The sequence below is a fragment of the Vanacampus margaritifer genome, chromosome 3 (genome assembly GCF_051991255.1).
Source record: "Vanacampus margaritifer isolate UIUO_Vmar chromosome 3, RoL_Vmar_1.0, whole genome shotgun sequence".
In the NCBI taxonomy this organism is placed as follows: domain Eukaryota; kingdom Metazoa; phylum Chordata; class Actinopteri; order Syngnathiformes; family Syngnathidae; genus Vanacampus; species Vanacampus margaritifer.
The window spans coordinates 11,588,086-11,606,517 of record NC_135434.1 but is presented as its reverse complement, the minus strand read 5'-3'; the positions used below and the strand labels follow the sequence as shown (position 1 = coordinate 11,606,517).

The window sequence follows — 18,432 nt, the reverse complement described above, 5'->3', positions numbered from 1 at the left end:
ATTTGACACCTATACTTTTGTACAATAATTGCATAAAAAGTAAAGGTAATAGGGAGCACAGGCTCTTTTTTTCGATATTTCGATTTGGCAGGGGGTTGTTCCCAACTGTTTCCCCACAATTTTGAAAATAGAGCTTCTTTTTAAAAAATATTCTCACAATGATCCAAATTTGTATAACTCCTACATTGTTTGTAAAATGACGCACAGTCAAAATATATACTTTTATGTAGGCTATGGGGTAATTTAGTGGACAACAAGATATTGACAAACCCACAACATACTTCATGATTACTTTTCGGTAGCCTAAACACAAAGAAAATACACACATTCTATAAACGTATCCAGCACCGCACAACACTGTTTGATGCTGCAGACTGAAAATATTTATTTATTACCTTACTCAGCTTACAGTAACATATCACTCAATAAAAATCAGAACAAAATAGTAGTTTTTATTATTACCTTTAAGTGTAGACAAATAAAAATATGTAGGCAAATAAAAATTACTGGATCAAACATTTTCAATTGTTTTTTTAAACAGTTGTTTACACATAAAAGGGAAAATTTTCACACAATTAACAGATACGAATTGTGTGGTTGCTTCCTTGCTGACCACACAAATAAACACATCTACTAAGTGTGGAAGCACACATGCGCTTAATTGAAAATACTGCATGCAGTACTTTGTCTACAGAGTTTTATTTGGCTACACTTAACGCCAACGGTAGTAAGAAAAACTAGTATTTTGTTATAAAAATGATAGAAAGACAAGTGATAAGACGATTCAATACGATTGTCGATATATGGGGTGCAATACGATTCAAGGATGTAAAACTTCAAATGTAATAATTGGATTTGTTTTGATTCAATGGGATTAGGATTTGATTCAATATGGTACAGCTATAGGTTTTGTCAAGTGCAACATGTAAAAGCTCTCCAAAGCCTAAACGACCCGATTGTATTCAATCGCAACAAATCAAATCATCAGCTACATCAAACTGGTTTATATCAGATCTCTCCTAAACAACAATTCGATACGTATCCCGACTCGATACATGGGGTGTGATACGATTCAAGGATGTTTTATTTTTTTCTATTTTTTTTAAGTGGAACGATTAGTTTCGCTTTGGATTATTATTTCATTCAATATATGGCTCAGTTCAAGAGGGCATGATGCAAAAGGTTTCTTGTTGTCATGTTCCATAAATAAGAAATGTTGCTTTTCCGTCGTCTCTCCGTCATTTAATATGTATCTCGATATATTTGATAGTGGTATGATTTTGTTCGATTACGAATCAACTTTTATTAGAGCGATGCACACCCCTAATAATGATGATTGTATAACTTTGGAATTGAGAGTTTGTGCAATGCAAAAACATGTGTTAATGACATTATGACAAGTCATAACACTAATCAAATTAAAACAAATCCAATCAAATACAATTAACAGCGCTGTGTAACAAAGGAAGGTTTCTCTGACAGTAAACACACACATGCACGTTATGTCGCCCAAACGCGTGTAAACAAAAGAACACACGTAGCGTGACGTCACACGACATAATTGTGTAAGACTAATTTTTCGATCGTGCTTGTATTCTTCTTTCGATATCTTTACATTTCTACCAATGCATTCTTTACGCTTGTCTTATTTCCAGATCGGAAATAGCATTATATTAGAATTTTAAAAACGTAACACATAAATAAAACGTGTTTCCCGTATTCATTGCTTGGACACGTGACCCACCCTCACGTGACTAGTAGTTTTAGTCATGGCCGACGACTACAGGCGACAAGGCCTCGACTTGGAGAGAAGGATATTCGAGTTTGACGCCAAGTGTTCCGCTCTCAAAGCCGAGAAACAAGGTAACATTTCAAACAATCTGTCTGTTATCAGATTCGCGCTGTCTGTCGGCGTCGCCTGGCTGTTGTGCTTCGTGTTTAGCCGGCTAACGAGTTAGCTGTTGTTAGCGTCATCGTGCGATGCAACCACAGCAGCTGTACCGATGTAACGTTTTCAGCTTTTCATAACCCTTTTAACAGATAGCGCCATATCTATGCATACCGGGATATAATATGAAAATATACTGTTCAGTAATGTGATTGTTTACTTCGTTGATGGTTTCTCAATTTCAAAATTCAGAACCAAACATTTGGCTAGCGTCCTACTTGCCCCAAAATGTGACAATTTACATTTGTAATTTTACGACTGCGGCGACTCTTTGTCCCCAATCAAGTTTTCGACCTCTGATCTATGGTTGGTTCTGTTTGTAATCATTTTCGATGTAATGTTTTTTTTCTTCACTACGACAGCATTGAACAAGTGGTTAGCCTCGCGATTCTTGGATTCAGAGTTCGAATCTTGTCTCAAATCACCATCCTTCCTCCAAATTTACACTAAAAAAATGTCAGTTGACATGTTACTTTTATCGAGACTATATTATATATAACAGTGAATTTACGTGTGCCTGGTTATAAGCATGTTTTGGGCGTTTGTTTTGATGACAAAATGCTTTACTATTGTATGGTGTTCCATAATTAAAGAAAAAAATAATCTACATAAAAGTACTCTGAACTCATACATCTGCTTCAAAGTTGAGGGGTCAAAGGTTAAAATGCCTCAGGTCGTCTAACTTCCTCCCTGATTACTAAAAGTTTGGTTGTTTGAAGACTCAAATTGTCTTCATGTGCTTTATCAATTGCCTTTTATGTGCCGAGGGTGCACACTCCGCCCCTGACCAAAGATCAGCTGAGATAGGCACTATCCCATCCTCCACCCTTATTATGATGGCTGGAAGTTTTTTGTAGCTACTGCCAGTGACCTTTAGTGATTCATTGCTAGTGAAGCATCTGCAATTAGTTCAATTCTAATTCTGTGTGCTTCCACAGATGATGACTATTTACAAAATGCGGCTGTCATACTGGACAAGTTGAAAAGCTATTACAGACAAGGAGGGGAGAGCAGCAGCCTTTCCAAGTTGCTTCAGGATTACACACAGGTACTTTATTGCATCAAACTTTTGTGTTGGACTGGGAGTCCTCTGTTCAGTCTGAAGTGCTCACTTAAGGTGTAGATTAAAGGGCTTTACCATGTTATTACTTCATTATGAGTGATTTAAGAGAGTGCTATGATCCATAATCTATCCTCAAGTTCAAATATTTAACTAAATAAAACTTCAAATTGGTCTACTACCTGCGCCTAGTATACATGCATAGCACACCCCACACATTTTTGCTAGGTTATGAGTCTTGTGAGGCAATTGCTTGATTTAAATTTGTGCATACTGTGCTAGACGGAGGAGCTATGAAGACATGTGACATTTCTCACTGATAGATATAAAGTAATAAAATGAAAAAATGGCATGTACTACTATTAAATGTTGAAAGACTAGCTCAATGTATTCAAGTTAGGTGGCGTTAGCGTGTGGTAACGTAAAATGGCCGCCGGTAGCTTCACTTCTTGCAACGGCCAGTGTCATTTTTCTAAGTAAAATAAAATAAAATGCTTCCAGTGCTGTCAGCTGCTGGAGGTTTTAAAGACGGTGTTTCTGGTCATTAAACTCATTTTAAGCACAGGAAGTAAACTATCATCTCTCCCACATACCATTTTGAATGGACTTCCACCGCTGGACAGTAACTTTGCTCATGAAGAATACATCACAGCAAATAAAACAAATTTGATTGCATGGTTAATTTTGAACCCGGTCAATGGCAGCCTTTGCAGACCCTTTTTCGTCCTTTCAATAAATTGGTGTGGCTGGGCAGACTTGGGTCATTGCAGCACTATAAATAAATCAGAGCAGAAGACAATGCTTTACAATTATGTATCCTTTATTGTTAGAGTTCATCAGCTATTTTAATGTGCATTTTCACTTGGGCTTTTATAGTTGAAGATAGACTTGCATATTTTGAAAGTGACCATGCTATTGGTCTTTCTTTTTTTCCCTTTTTTTTTTAAAGCACTCCTCACCTGTTTCTGCGAGGCGTCCACATTGTTTAAGCCAAATCAGTAACTGGTGATTAGTCAACCTCAAGTTCTAACCGTCATTGCACATACACGTATGGCCACCTGTCTACCGACATGTGGAAAACGCCTTAAGTAAGCGACACGCCTATTTCAGCATGTGTGCAAGAGGGCGCAAGAAGATGGCTTCACGCACTGAAGCGCTCGCCGGCTGTCCACTCCTCGTTGAGAAGTATGACGCCCTAATTAAGGCTCCACGGGAGCGCAGGCAGAATGGAAGCATGTTTTCAATAAACACATAAAGAACACGTGTGGTTTTCAATTTAAAGTTTTAGAAACATTTTGTAACAAGAGCAAATGATTTTCGCAGAGAAGCAGAAGAAAAAGCAGCAATCATTCCTGCAGTGGACTCTAGGTGCGTTCAATGAACAGGCACACAGTAGGAAATCACAGTCATGCATAGAAAAAGCTCAGATGATGACAGAGCAACAGACACAGGTTGTGATACATTTTTGACACTTCCCTTAAAAATAAATGGAGTGTGAATTATTTTGTTCCCAGTTTGTAGTATTTGATTACGCATTCGACTAATTGGGAGCGAAATGGAGAAGAGCAGGGACATGCACGCACACTCAAGCAACGTTACATTGAGTCATTGCAGTGCCACTGTGTTGCCAATATTTAAAACGGATGACATCCAACGCAGTCAAATACAGTACTTTAAGAATATGGCATGCAATGTGAAAGAACATATAGTATAAATATATACAGCATGTACGTAAATTAACTTGTATACTTCCCAATATTTTGCTGATGTTTTAGAGTTTTTGTCGAGGTACCCGTTTCGAGGTATTTTATGCAGGTATAGTATCAAAGTCAAAATGTTGGTATCGTGACAACATTAATAGGCAGTAACCTTGTGCAAACTACTTCATTGTGTGATCATATCCTCAAAATTATATTCTCAACTGAGGACTTCCTGTATAGTGAAGCACAGTACTAGTAAGAAATACGAACGTAAACATTACATTTTGTTTGTACATGGCAGGTGATCCTAGATATCACATTTTACGAAGAGAACAAACTTGTGGATCAAGAGTTTCCGGAGGACTGTTCACCGTTTAAAATCCAGCAGCTCCTGCAAGATCTGACCGAGCCGGAAGTTCTGGTGGGGAGACTAGCGCCATCTCAAGAGGTGTGGAATGCATCTTTATTTTTTTGCACAGCGTGGCCTCTAGTGACATTTAACCAGACAATTATAATATATCAATTTTGAATATCGTGATACAAGTGAATTATATGACCTTGACTGACAATGAGATATTGTCATTTGGTTTATTAGGTGCAGGCTGTTTTGGGCTTGGAGCTGTTAGAATGCCTCTATTGGAGACGTGGTGCGCTGCTCTACATGTACTGCCACACCCTTCATCAACGGAAGCAATGGATCAAGGAAAACAAGGAGACATTCCTGAAGGTACCGTATGGTCAATAAATGACAGAAGAGTTAAAAAAAAAAATTCAAAGGTTGGCATTTATTTATTCATCAGTAATCAATGTCTACGTTTGTTTTTTGGGCGGGATGGCTTTTTACAGCGTTCCCTTGATTGGTTTTGTTGGTACTATTGATCAATGTATGTCATTGTCACATTCTAAAGATCAGGCAAGTCGTTAAAATTGGTATCTGTGTACCTGCCTTAAGGGGAGGAAATTTTTAAATTTTATTCAAATCAAATAAAATCATGTCAAGTGACTAATTGAACACGGCAAATAAGACAGTGGAGACTACTATTTGAGGAATTGTGTTACTTGACATGCCTGAATGCAGCGAGCTTGTCCGTATCATTAATGTGACTGTTGTGTTCATGCAGTGCATTCAAGAAGGGGTGCGCTACCTAATGCGGATGCTGCAGGTGAGGAACTCGGTGAAGCTCAATGATGGGGTGGTGCTCCATGACACTGCAACCGCAGGCTTCCTATCTGAAGGTACTTGGAATTTTTTTTTCCCCCATCCATCTTTTGAAGAGGTGGAAAATATACTTATAAAAGTATAAATAATTTTGCAAAAAGACTTGTAGAAGTACTGATTCGACTCATTAAAGTCTGTATCCCACTTGCAAAGTTTCTCGTCAAGGTTCGTTCAGGGTCGTGAATAGCCATTCGTCAACATTTTTAAAGTGTTTTTTTTGTTTGTTGCAAAGACATTTTGAACAACAGCTTATAATGTACTTTAGTACAGTTAACACTTTTACTTGTTACATGTACTTTGTTGCTTCACACCCACTGATTTATTAAATTTTAAAAAAAAAAAATTATCACACAAACACTTGAATGAAATTTGATCGTGACTTAGCACTTGACTTGTTTTCCCAAGGTATTTTCTCAGACACGCACCTGCTGACCATGATGTACATTGGAGAAATGTGCTTCTGGGCGGTAAAGTACGAAGACTACAGCGGCGACACTGTGGATTGTAAAGAAGACCACCTCCAGTTTAGGGACATTGGCACACAAATCCTCAACAAGTATGTGCTCGCTTGTGAGGGCCCGCTGCAGGGCCAGGGCTGGAACACGGAGAACGCCAAGGAGATCCTCAGTGTTTTACAGTGAAGATTGCCCTCCGTGTGCAGATCGTCCTCGGACACAGATCTGACATCAGTATTCAGTGTTTCACCCCACCCCCTCCCCCCAATACCTAAAAAAAAAAAAGTTTAAAAAAAAGGAACACACCAGGTTAGGTACATTGTAATGTAAGAAGAGGCGAGGGGATAAAATGTATTTGGGCAAAGGCCAAAGGTCAGCTGGACCTCACTCCACACCACAACATGTTCAAGGTCATTGGCATTATAAGAGCGGGTGGTGTAAAACTGACATGAAATATTTTTTTGACCCATTCTGCTGGAGAAAGAAAAAGCAGTTCTCTTCATTCTAGACTGTTGACTAGAGCACTTGTTTTGCTCTAAGAATGTGTTTATAATAACATTAATATTAATATAAAAGATTCTTAGTAAAAATGTTTACTTTTTTTTTTTTTTTTTGAATTGTTCGACAACAGCCTAAAATGAAACATTGCACAGTAACATTTTTATTTATTCTTAAGTTGCCATTTTGGTATGCTTTTAATATTTGACATCTGTTTATACTCTATACACAAGTTTGTAAATGTGTATAAAATACACACAAAGCAAAGGAGTTTTTCCAGAAAGTGTGAAAGTGTATGTCTTGATTTATTCATAATCCTCTTGTAATCCCCCCCCACCCACTTCTTTTTTTTTTTTTTTTGCAAACTTTTCAACATTAAATAAATTTTGTTTAGCTTTTAATAGAGAACGTGCTGTTTTGGATTAAATTTTCTGTTTTTTTATGTCCTTGGTGACAATAAAGCCCGTGTTTTAACAAGTGTGTTTTGTGTGGGTGTGACTATGATTGAGGCACTACGATACCCACAATGCACCTCTGCTTTCTATAATGAAGTGAGTCAGAAGCGAAACGTCACATTTGTCAAACGGCATGATTTCAATACCACCATCATGTAAACACTAACGTTCTGTATCAAGCCATGGCAGGGAAGACTAATCGTCATAGCGAATCTGTTGTTGTTCGAAGCATTAGGCGCTTCAAAAAGTTTTATTGGACTTCCGGAGCGAGAGACGTTTTGGATCATGGAGAGGAACCGGGCTTTTTGGACTGTTTACCTGTGAGTTTTGATTGGATTGACTGTAAAGGTCCTCTTGTGTGAAGGCGGTTTCTAACAATTTTAACAACGTAATTTGGTGGGGAGACTTTATTAGTACTGTTTTGACAGTTCTGAACATCCGGACATTTCTGATATTTACGCAATGCAAATGCTTCCTTTACATGGCGTAAGCAAACAAACGGCATATTGTTTTACCTTTGTCTGTGACTAGCATGCAAACCAGGCAGATTTTTATATTAATTCAATCGTGTGTTAATAATTGAAGCGTTTTTTTTTTTGTTTTAAAGTTGGTCAACAATTCAATTTGTAATCTTAAATGTAAATTAGAAAACTCAAAAACGAATATCCAAACAAAACGAGCTAAACACAACAGCAAATAAAAAGACACAAAATGAATAAAACCAAAAAATTAACAGCACCTTAAAAAAAAAAACTAATAAAAGAACTAAAAACTAAACAGAAAATAAAAACTAAATAAAAAAATACAAATAACTAAACGGAATAACAAAAAGTAAACACACCAGCAAATAAAAACACTTTTAAATGTCTAAACAAACAAAACTAAACCACTGCAAATGATAAAACGCAATAACAAAGATGATGATGAAGATACTTCCATTCTAAAGGTGGACGTGCAGTTCCATATCATGACCTTGCTGTCGTCTGTGGACATCTGTCGCCTGGGAGCTACCAGCCGGTACTGGAGGGCCTTGGTTCGAGACCCATTGCTGTGGAAATTCTTCCTTCTCAGGGACATGCTTGACTGGCCCTCCATTGATCACTTAACGATGCCGCAACTCGAGGCGCCAGAAGCACCGGTCATCAATGACGATGCAGAACAGGATGATTACGAGAGGACAGAATCCAAAGTCGACTACATGGCAGAGTGGGTGACTTTTAAATAGATTTACCTTCATTTGAAGAGAATTCAATGACTATTGTGTTCCTGCAGGTATCTGAAAGGATGCCCGTCATGCAGACAGAAATGGCTTCCATCATGGCCACCGTACAGAGTATTGACGTCCTTCCTACAGTCTTTGGTGCCCTCAGCTGAACCGCGCTACGCCATGTTCGGGCCCGGTATGGAGCAACTGGATGTTTCTCTAGTCACCAAACTCATGCAAGCCTCGGATATTCTACCCATGTCAGTCATTCCGAACAGTCAGACCAATGGTGAGGCACCAGAATTATTTCTTTAAATAGTTTTTGGCAGTATGAATAAAGCCCCAAATATTTGCGACTTGACTCTCACAAATTCAACTCTTATTTAAGGTCAAAACCAAATATTTGTTTTTAGTACCATCTAGTGGCCAATGAATGTGAAATGAGAGGAGCTTCATTTAGTTAGGACATAGTTTAGTCTATAAGTTTAAAAGTGTTTTGTGACCATCTTGTGGCAACTCCAAAAATTTTTATGGGTGGACGTCAATAGGCTCTTTGCGTAGTATTCAGTGTTGCAGAAATACGGCTCAAACCTCTGCTGTTTTGAAATCATTTTTTATTCAGAACTTGCCCAAACTATTCATCATAGATGTACATCGTCTTACTCCATAAGTCCTACTCCAAAACACCGAGCAGCAAATTACAGAAAAACGTCTCTGTTTACTTTTCCAAGACTATAGACAGTGTTCTTAGTCACGTTGTAGTTGTGCACTGTGCTTTGCAAGGATGCTTTGTCCAATAGGTGGCAGTCTTTGCTTTTTTAAGTTTCATCCCACTTAGTCCAACTTAAAGCAAACCACTTTTTCATCGTTCAGGACCTTCAGTGATCGGCTCTGGCATCAGTTACATGTTCAACAACCAGCACAGGTTCAACATCTTTACACTTTATTCGACTAACAAGTAAGTGTTCCGTACCCTGAATTGTATGTACAATATGAAAGATTGGTTGTTTGGCGGTTGTGTCACTGAGCCGTTTGTGTGCAGGGCAGAGAGGGACCGCGCCAAACTACAGAAGCAGTATATGAGTGGTAAACTCTTCAGTCTAATAGGAAGCAATGACTCGGGGCAGCCAGTCTACAGGCCGGCCCCTCAGGTGCAGCAGGTGTGCCAGGTTGTGGAAGGAGTCATCTATGTGGCAAATGCTGAACTGGAGAGAGGTGAGAGACCAATAAGTGGATTTAGGGAAATTAGTCAATTTCACTTAATTGGTCCGAAAAAGTATCATTTATTTACCACAAATAAAAATAACATTTCCGTTCAAGTTTCACATGCAATTTTTACTGAAATTACAACCATTTTTACTTTCTGAGTGACATTTTAAATGTATTAAACAGGGGAAGGAGAATCTGAGGGGGCTCAGATCAGGGCTGTGCTGTGCTCCACAACCATACCGCTGTTGGTGCTCTCGTGCGTCTCCAGAGAAGAAAGTGACGCAGTCGGGACCACCAGAATGAAAACCAGGCGGCAAACACCCTGTGTTGACATGGCAAAGAGGCTCGGCCTTCCTCAGTTACCTAATCCCTGGATGGTAATTAGAATTTCATAAATGAGTAAATAGCACGGTAATAGCTCATTTGTAAGAACAAGTGGACGAAATGTTAGTCTGCTTCTTGGTTACTTTTGATGTGCCTTTGAACATCCTGTCTTTCTCTGTTTTGAACCAGGTGCAGGATACAGTTGCAGAATCCCTGTCCGGTCTTCTGGATGGTATTTCTTGGCTGCTGAGATCCTCAGGTGTTAAAGTATATGATAGCTAGCGTAACCCAATGTAAGGAAAAGTGTTCTATTTTCATTATATAAAGAGATTGTCCAGTTGAAAAGTCAGTGTAGTTATTTTCATTGCTGTTTCATTCCTTAACTCTGTCTGAATAATATTGATTTACCTGTAGAACATAAATGTTATGAAGTGTCATCCCTGAAATAAGAGGAAACTGAGTAGACGGTATTTTACTTAGTTTATTTATATATATATATATATATATATATATATATATATATATAGTATGCATATATATATATATTTATATGTATGAATGTATATATATATATATATATATAAATAAACTAAGTAAAATACCGTCTACTCAGTTTATATATGTATGTATGTATGTATGTATATATGCATATATATGTATATATATATATATATATATATATATGTATGTATGTATGTATATATGTATATATATATATATATACATATATGCATATATATGTATGTATGTATGTATATGTATATATGTATGTATGTATGTATATATGCATATATATGTATATATATATATATATATATATATGTATGTATATATGCATATATATGTATGTATGTATGTATATATATATATATGTATGTATGTATGGAGGACCCAAACGCAGGGAAGCAGGGCAAGGAGGCAGAAGTAATGTAAAAAAAAAAAAAAAAAAAAAAAAAAAGGAATTTAATTATACAAAACAAAAGCGAACTACAAATGGGAAGTGAAACTAAACGTGGGGAGGACAACAAGGCAAAAAAACTGGCAGCATGACAGGAGGAAAACATCAATGAATCGACGCAGACAGAAGGGAGACAGGAGACTAAATATACACACTAACTACACAAGACACACCTGGGGCAAGACACAAGTGGCTGAGGGCACTGATTGGTTGACACGAGGAAGGGCAGGATTACACTTAACAAGACCAAGGAACCCAAACATGATGTGTGTGTGTGTCTCTGTGTGTGTGTGTGTGTGTTAAATACAATTCAGAATAAATGCAACACATCATGCATGTTTTTACTGTGCACTGTTTGTGAGCTGATGCTTCATAAGTGAGCCCGCACAGCGTTTACAGTTCACAATCATTTTGCCAGTCCTGACAAGATAATGTGTCACCCTGACGCTCTTTTGTTCTGGTTACCTAGGTGACTGCAAATAATGTATTAAAAGTACCAACCTACCTATCATAATGTTCCCTAGCCTCCCTAATCATTTTTATAGACATTCAGGTTTGGTTATAGTGCGCTGATTGATGCAATTTAGGGGCATTAAGGCCGGCTGACTTTTCAATTTTGTTTTTCCCCTGATGAATTTTAAAGGGATGTGGTGAGGCAACCCATTTGTGCCTGCGTTCAGTGGCGAAACAATTGGCACATGTCAAAACGACCTATGTGGTCATATAATTGGAGGACTTGTTGGCAGTGGCACTACTTTTACCAAATATAAACCTGTAGCAAAGCTACAGTGGAACCTCCAAAGTCGAACAAAAGTCACAATTTGGAGTTCAGCTACAATATTTCTGCAAAATATGTGCATTAGACATGGGCTGAAGAATTGATGGCGTAGAGGAAAAACCTAATGATAAATGGGTCATGGAACTTGCTGCAACACATAGGAAAGCAAAGTCTAAAATGAGCAATACAATTAATTGAATATAATTCAATTTTATTAAACAGATGATAAAGTAAACAGCCTTCAGCAGAAGTATAATAGTGACTTGCATTGAATTGATCTAAGAGGCCTACCAAAAAAAAAAAATTCTCCTTAAGCGTCTGTACTTTATTTGAGTTTTGTTGTGCCTCTCATTAATGTTGACATACTTTAAACAGTTCCCAAGTTCACTAGGTGTTGTGACATGCTTGCGGCAAAATACCCCAAGAATTAAGATTTGTAGCATGCTAAAATTAGCCTGTTTTCAGGGGTTGCCTTGTCTCATGGAAGTAATGGACTGTCCCTCACTCAATAACAACCGATGGCAAGTACAGATTTTGTTTTTTACCTATTGCCTGTAAAGACAAAATAATTTTCACTCGTCAAGGCAGCACTTCATATACTACACGTTGTGTGTATGTGGTGCATGGACAAATCACCAAACATAAATAACAAAAACTTCACTGAGCAATGTATCCACTATCCATGCATCCCCCCAAAAACACTGCAGCTCTGCTTACCTTATGGTTTACATGACAACAATGGTGTGCGTCTGTGGGGGATTCTGCTTGATAGTACTTTTGCATGTTAGTAAAATGGTGTAATCTGCTTGAAAGTGGTCCTGAATTTTCGACCAGCATAGTTAAACATGCAACTTTTACCGCCCTTACTATACGGAGCGTAACTTACATTGCAGTATTGTGTGTGTGTGAGCATGTTGGATGGATAAACGAACAACAGATCTCCAGCTGTCTCTTGTCGTCTCCAAACAAAACAGAGGCCTCTGGGGTATGATGTCATCACAATGGAACCACAGTTAAGTCGGCCTCGGCCACTTTACAGACACATACCATGCATGGTCGATTCATTTAGAGACACCAGGAAGCAGCCTCTTGGAAATTATTGTGTCGAGAATGTTGGGCCAAATCTTGCAGCACACTTCTTGACTTTCATGGCACTGAGAAGAGGGCGTACATGAGCGAAGAGGTTTTGCAGGCCTGCTTGGTTAAATCCCTGCAGTATTCGTTGTGAAACTTGAGGCCATAACTGTCACAAAGTAGGAAAAATTTGGAAAATGTTGCACAGCCTGTTGGCTCGCACAACATGTATAACCTGTTGTACAAAAATAGAGATCTAAAGCTGCCCATACGAAAACAAAGAAGCACTTAAGTCGTTTAATATCAGGTTGTGTACTGTGCCATTTTTTCTTCCAGTGACCTCCTATACCACATCTATACTGCACACTCCTTTTTTTTTTTACTCGCCCAGCTTTTCATCAAGTTTAAGTCCCTGATTTGTATTCTGTGATGGCAACTGACATTAAGGTGGTCACTGGCAGGGGAAAAAGAAAAAAAAAACATCATTTGCATGATGCTTGCACTGATTACGATTAAGCCTCCCACTTAATTGTGTTGTTTTGCACATGGCGGGGCTCTCATGCTGACACTGTGCGGTTCTTACTCGCCTGGCGCCATCTCGCCAATTGGCATCAATTTCCTCGCTACTTGCCCTCGCCGCCCTCCTACTGTCACCTTAATGCAGGCCAATGTTTTGTAATAGTGGATTAATGGTTCAGAGGCATATTCCTAAAACATGCTGTGAACCATCAATTTAGATCTCACAGTTGAAATTCTTCATTTTGCATAAAGCCAGATATTACTGTATAGTCGGACTCTTATTCACTTATTCACGTAGTCACTGCATTACATGTTTATGATCCATTTTCTGTAGCACTTTTCCTAATTAGGATCTAAAGCCTATCCAATCTGACTTTTTTAGGATAAATCCTGTAATGGTCGCCATCCAATCGCAGAGCACATATAGACCAAAACAATCCACACACACATTCAGTTTTCATTCACCCTAACATGCATGTTTTTGAAATAGAGGTGGAAGCTGGAATACCAGAAGAAGAACAATTGTGATTGCAGGGCACTGGCTGTTTACCAGCGATGGTCAAAACTGGGGTAAAGGGGCCAGAGAATGTTTTATAACAATGAAGGTCCACAAATAGATGAAAAAAACAGGCATTTGTGCGCTTGTGTGTTCCCCCCTGCAGGCATCTGCTTCACCTGGCTCTAATCATGGCCGCCGACATCACCGGGAAGTGTCACGCTTGTGATGTGAAACCACCCTAAATACATTACAGGGGACTTGAAGGGGGGTGACACAAAGGCCACTTACCCATTACGCTGGGAACACAAACACACAAAGGAGCAAGCATTGTTCCTTTGGGGGATACAATTTACTGGAATATGGCCCAAACAAGATGATGAAAGAAACATACTACATGTATTTTTTTAATGTTTGTTTTAAAGGTATATAAGAACATGGTCTATTTTTTGAAAGAAACAAAATGGCTTTAAATTGCAAAATAAAAATTCGACATTTTGGCATGAAATTTTAAACAGTAGTTTCAATTACTTACATATGACGGCGTATTAGGGCCACGTGTAAATATATATATTTAGAGGGCGCGGGCAATATTCCGAGAAAAAAACTCACAAATTTGCCATTTTATAAACTCGCAAATGTATGAGTTTTTTGCTGGCAAATTTGCAAGTTTATAAAGTGGCAAATTTGCCACTTTATATAGTGGCAAATTTGTGAGAAAAAAAACAAACTTACGAGAAATACACGTAGCGTACTACTCGACTGTTTTTGCCAATACTTTTCGGTCGCGTTTCCAAATAAGGAGATAGTAATTGTAATTAGCATAGATTAACCATATCATGCTAAGCATTCGCTCTTTGAACCACAAGTTGTGTACGGCCACTGGCCAGCGACAAAGACGGCTCGCTTTGCGAAGGTCCACACCCGGACGATTAAGCATTTAAGTTAATTTGTTAAAATGTATATTTACTTGTACATTTATGTTTCCAGAATTATTATTTACACATTCATATATTTTGGTATTTTTTTTGTACAATTACTAAATTGATATGTCGAATCTGTTGCTCTCCATCATTCACTTGCATTTACCTATGCTAGCATCTGATTGGATAGTGTTAGTCAGCTGATAGGGGATCAGGAAGTGTTGTCGCTCTGGCTCCGGGGAATGACGAGTAAAGTTTTAATTTAAGAAAGAATCTGTCTCCATCCTGCCATTTCATTTGATAAACAGTGTCTCATTAACCACCAACGAATCCTCACATGATTAGACTATAGCTACGCTACGTGTATTTCTTTAGGTTTTTTCTCGCAAATCTGACACTATATAAAGTGGCAATTTTGCCACTTTATAAAATGGCAAATTTGCGAGAAAAAAACTCGTAAATTTGCGAGTTTATAAAGTGGCAAATTTGCGATTTTTTTCTCGTATTATTGCCCCCGCCCTCTAAATAATATATATTTTTACGTTGCCCGTCATACTTACATGCTCTATTAAGTAGTCTACAGACAAAAAATCACTATTATGAAACTGACCAGGGTTTCCCCCTTTTTTTTTTTTTTAGATTTAGCCTGCTTGCTTTCTTTGCCATTTGAGTCATGATGAAATTGTTGTGTTGTATCTATCCACGTATCACACTGAGAGTGTATGTCCTGCACAAGTCCACTGGGCCACATGCATTGTTCCCCTGTTTATTTAGTACAACATGAGAGGACATGATCACTATAGAAAAACACAATCACAGGAATGACAATTCTGTAACAAAGGAACTAATTGAGCACATGCCCTGCCTACCATTGTACAAAAATATGTAAATTTGACACCAAAAATGTTTTGGCACTGAAAAACAAGTTTCTTCTTAGGACAGGCTAAGATGCATGAAGAAAAAACAAACCATGTGCAATTCAGTATGAACAGCAATTGGGCTGCCTGCTTCCCTCTGTCAATTGATAGCTTTTGGGTTGACAGGGAGATCAGATTGAGGGTGGGATGGATTTGGGGAGTCCTATTCTTTCTTTGACAGCTGAAATTCCATGCAAGCCTCAGACAGCGTCACTGTTGTTATGGAAGTTTCACGTGAGCCACAAAAGAGGCAAAATGTCTGTCTATAGTATATTTTATCAAGCTAGTAAGATAGCCACGGTATCTTGACCATATTAATTTTATTTATACTTGTATGCTTGAAATCAATTTTTATTTTGTCATATCAGATGTGAAATCGGTTTTAGACAAGCAAAATTCAGTTTTATTGAGCTAGCAAAATAACTACTTACTTGCATTAACAACAATTATTGATATTATCAATATCTGCCATGGCTATAATTCTACTATATCTTATATACTTTTTAATTTATTATATTTGATCTGAATTTATGCTATAAAAACGAAAAAAAAAATCAGTTTTATCTACTTAACAAGATACCATACTAGCATTAGCACCTGTTTATATATTTATTTACCATAGTAGTAAAAATTGGTGGTCTCTCTGAAGCACCGTAGTGCATGTGTTTCAAAATGCACACGCTTCGAAATTAGGTTGATGCAGTGTATTAGTTCACAACTAGATGGCAACATTTCTACACACTGTCACTTTAAATATTACATGAAAGAACGATCTTAACAAAGTAAAATAATAATACAGTATTACAATGATAGCAATTAAAAAATAAATACTGGCTCTTCGTGCTATGTGAGCCATGACCTCTTAGGGGCGGTGTGGTGCCATGCATGGCATACACACTTACATTAGGATAAATAGAGTAGAAGAAGAAAGTTATGCTTGAGTTTTATCAATATGACCCGTTTTTTTTTGTTTGTTTATTTTTTACAGATTAGGAAGAATATATGCCTTTGTGTATTGCTATATTACCTGAAGTGCCACACCTGTCATAATTCCTTACCGCACGAATGGCAAAGATGCTATGGCTAAGTATTTATGTGTGCGCAGCTCTTTAAGAGGCGGATTTATTTTGGCGAGGGTGGCCTCCGGCTCCAGTTGGCTCCAGTCTTGTGAAGGAGGTTGGACTTTTTTTTAGGCGGATGGGGGCGCCTCACCGCCATGTGAGGTTTACCGATCACGGTGTACGTGTTTTAGTGCGTGTGGACGTGTAACGTGTGTCTGTATGTGTGCGTGGGCTTTCTCGATAGGAATTGAAGAAGCAAAAGTAGCCTCCTGCAAGGAAACGAGCGAGTTGAATGAAGCCAAAGAAACTCCTGCTTGAATCAAGTGAGGAAGAATTGAAGTGTATCGCGTGTGTGTAGATGAGTAAGTTGTGCTGTCGTGGAAAAAAAAAGAGTCAATCTGCTCCTTGCAGGAATCCAGCGTGACGCTTCGTGCAAAGTAAGCACTTTGTTGTTTTAATAACGTTTTGTGTTTGTTTTGTCACTGTCAAGTTCTTTTCGTAGTTGTTGCTGCGTGGGGAAACTTTGCCGAACCTAAAAAAAAGCAGGCTGCAACACACATTCACCATTTAGAACTTTAATTTTGCACGATTAGCTGGCAAAATGCATGAAACTACTACTACTATTGCTTACCTGTGTAGAGCGAATATTATTGGAAGGTTTGATTGAATTTATAGGCATCAATAAGCTAATGTTGCCTAGAAACTCCATGCTGTTTGTGTGGAGATGCAAAGCAACATGTGTTTCTCTTTTATTTTATCCCACTGGCTTCAACAAAGCTTACTTCTATTCGTGGACTGTCGAGGGTTGTCCCAACTGAGGATCGAGGGCCCGAATTGGGTCCCTAGTCAGTTTTGATTGGGCCCAGAAATGTGGATCATCAAGCAGGCACCTTAATTAACTTAGCTTATTTATATAGTGATGCTGATGACGTTTCAATAAAATATTAGACAACAAATGATTGCAATGCTCTATATCCAAAGGTTCAACCAGATTTATTTAACTCCAGATCATTACAGTTTCAAATTGGGACATAAAATTGTTTTGTCCTCATACATTTATCATTGCAAACCGAAAAGACAGGCTGCATACTCACTCACACTCAAATTCACCATTCATACTTGAATTTTGCATGACAGTTAGTTCACAAAATGCATTACAATATATATATATATATATATATATATATATATATATAAATAAGTCATTACATATTGCGTATTTAAAATGCAAAGCAATGTTTATTTCCTTTTTATCATGCTTCTATTAGTGTACAACTAAGTTGTTCGAACCAAGCGCCAGGGGGGCTGAAAATGGGGTTTATCAGTTTTTATTGTGTCCCTGGAGGTTAATCATCAAGCAGGCACAAGGTTGATTGGTGTTATCGGTAAATGAATGTCTTTTAGGTCCTTAATTGTTAATTTAAGTGTGGTATATGTTGATGTTATAGCAACACATGATGTGTTCTTGGATCCAGTAGTGGTAGGAGTGCTAACGTTAAGATGGAATACTCAAAAAAGTGAAATTCTTTTAAAATGGTAAAAAATAATAATAATTGAGCATTTTTATTGTGTCCCCCAAATGTGGATCATCAAGCAGACACATTATTTTATTCATGTAAGGAATTCAATGAAAA

At 37.9% G+C, this 18,432-nt stretch overlaps 3 protein-coding genes across 5 annotated transcripts in view; all 3 read left to right on the top strand.

Annotated features, from left to right (window-relative positions):
* The first annotated feature begins 1,643 nt into the window (after positions 1 to 1,643).
* Positions 1,644 to 7,360, top strand: rimoc1 (rab7a interacting mon1-ccz1 complex subunit 1). Its single transcript, XM_077562583.1, has 6 exons — positions 1,644 to 1,863; positions 2,887 to 2,996; positions 5,010 to 5,156; positions 5,304 to 5,435; positions 5,830 to 5,944; positions 6,333 to 7,360. The coding sequence occupies exons 1-6, from the start codon at positions 1,770 to 1,772 to the stop codon at positions 6,566 to 6,568; spliced, it is 834 nt and encodes a 277-aa protein (XP_077418709.1). The 5' UTR covers positions 1,644 to 1,769; the 3' UTR covers positions 6,569 to 7,360.
* An 81-nt stretch (positions 7,361 to 7,441) lies between these two features.
* Positions 7,442 to 10,519, top strand: fbxo4 (F-box protein 4). Its single transcript, XM_077561851.1, has 7 exons — positions 7,442 to 7,655; positions 8,282 to 8,541; positions 8,608 to 8,828; positions 9,413 to 9,497; positions 9,582 to 9,754; positions 9,932 to 10,125; positions 10,262 to 10,519. Exons 1-7 carry the CDS (start codon positions 7,518 to 7,520, stop codon positions 10,352 to 10,354), a joined length of 1,164 nt encoding a protein of 387 aa, XP_077417977.1. The 5' UTR covers positions 7,442 to 7,517; the 3' UTR covers positions 10,355 to 10,519.
* A 6,410-nt stretch (positions 10,520 to 16,929) lies between these two features.
* ghra (growth hormone receptor a) overlaps positions 16,930 to 18,432 on the top strand; it is a 36,494-nt gene continuing 34,991 nt past the window's right edge. Inside the window, exons 1-2 of one of the 3 annotated variants that reach the window (XM_077561569.1) lie at positions 16,930 to 17,121; positions 17,210 to 17,235. The gene's annotated coding sequence lies outside the window, so the exon portion shown is untranslated. Of the gene's footprint in view, positions 17,236 to 18,432 lie in introns of all 3 variants that reach the window. The other 2 variants (XM_077561571.1, XM_077561568.1) reach the window with 2 other exon arrangements.

Bases quoted from the DNA above. Each gene is read 5' to 3' on its own strand.
- rimoc1 (XM_077562583.1), top strand. From the start codon at position 1,770: ATGGCCGACGACTACAGGCGACAAGGCCTCGACTTGGAGAGAAGGATA. The intron at 1,864-2,886 runs GTAACATTTCAA...GTGCTTCCACAG, and splicing joins TCTCAAAGCCGAGAAACAAG to ATGATGACTATTTACAAAAT. The intron at 5,157-5,303 runs GTGTGGAATGCA...TTGGTTTATTAG, and splicing joins GACTAGCGCCATCTCAAGAG to GTGCAGGCTGTTTTGGGCTT.
- fbxo4 (XM_077561851.1), top strand. From the start codon at position 7,518: ATGGCAGGGAAGACTAATCGTCATAGCGAATCTGTTGTTGTTCGAAGC. The intron at 7,656-8,281 runs GTGAGTTTTGAT...TCCATTCTAAAG, and splicing joins GCTTTTTGGACTGTTTACCT to GTGGACGTGCAGTTCCATAT. The intron at 8,542-8,607 runs GTGGGTGACTTT...GTGTTCCTGCAG, and splicing joins AAAGTCGACTACATGGCAGA to GTATCTGAAAGGATGCCCGT.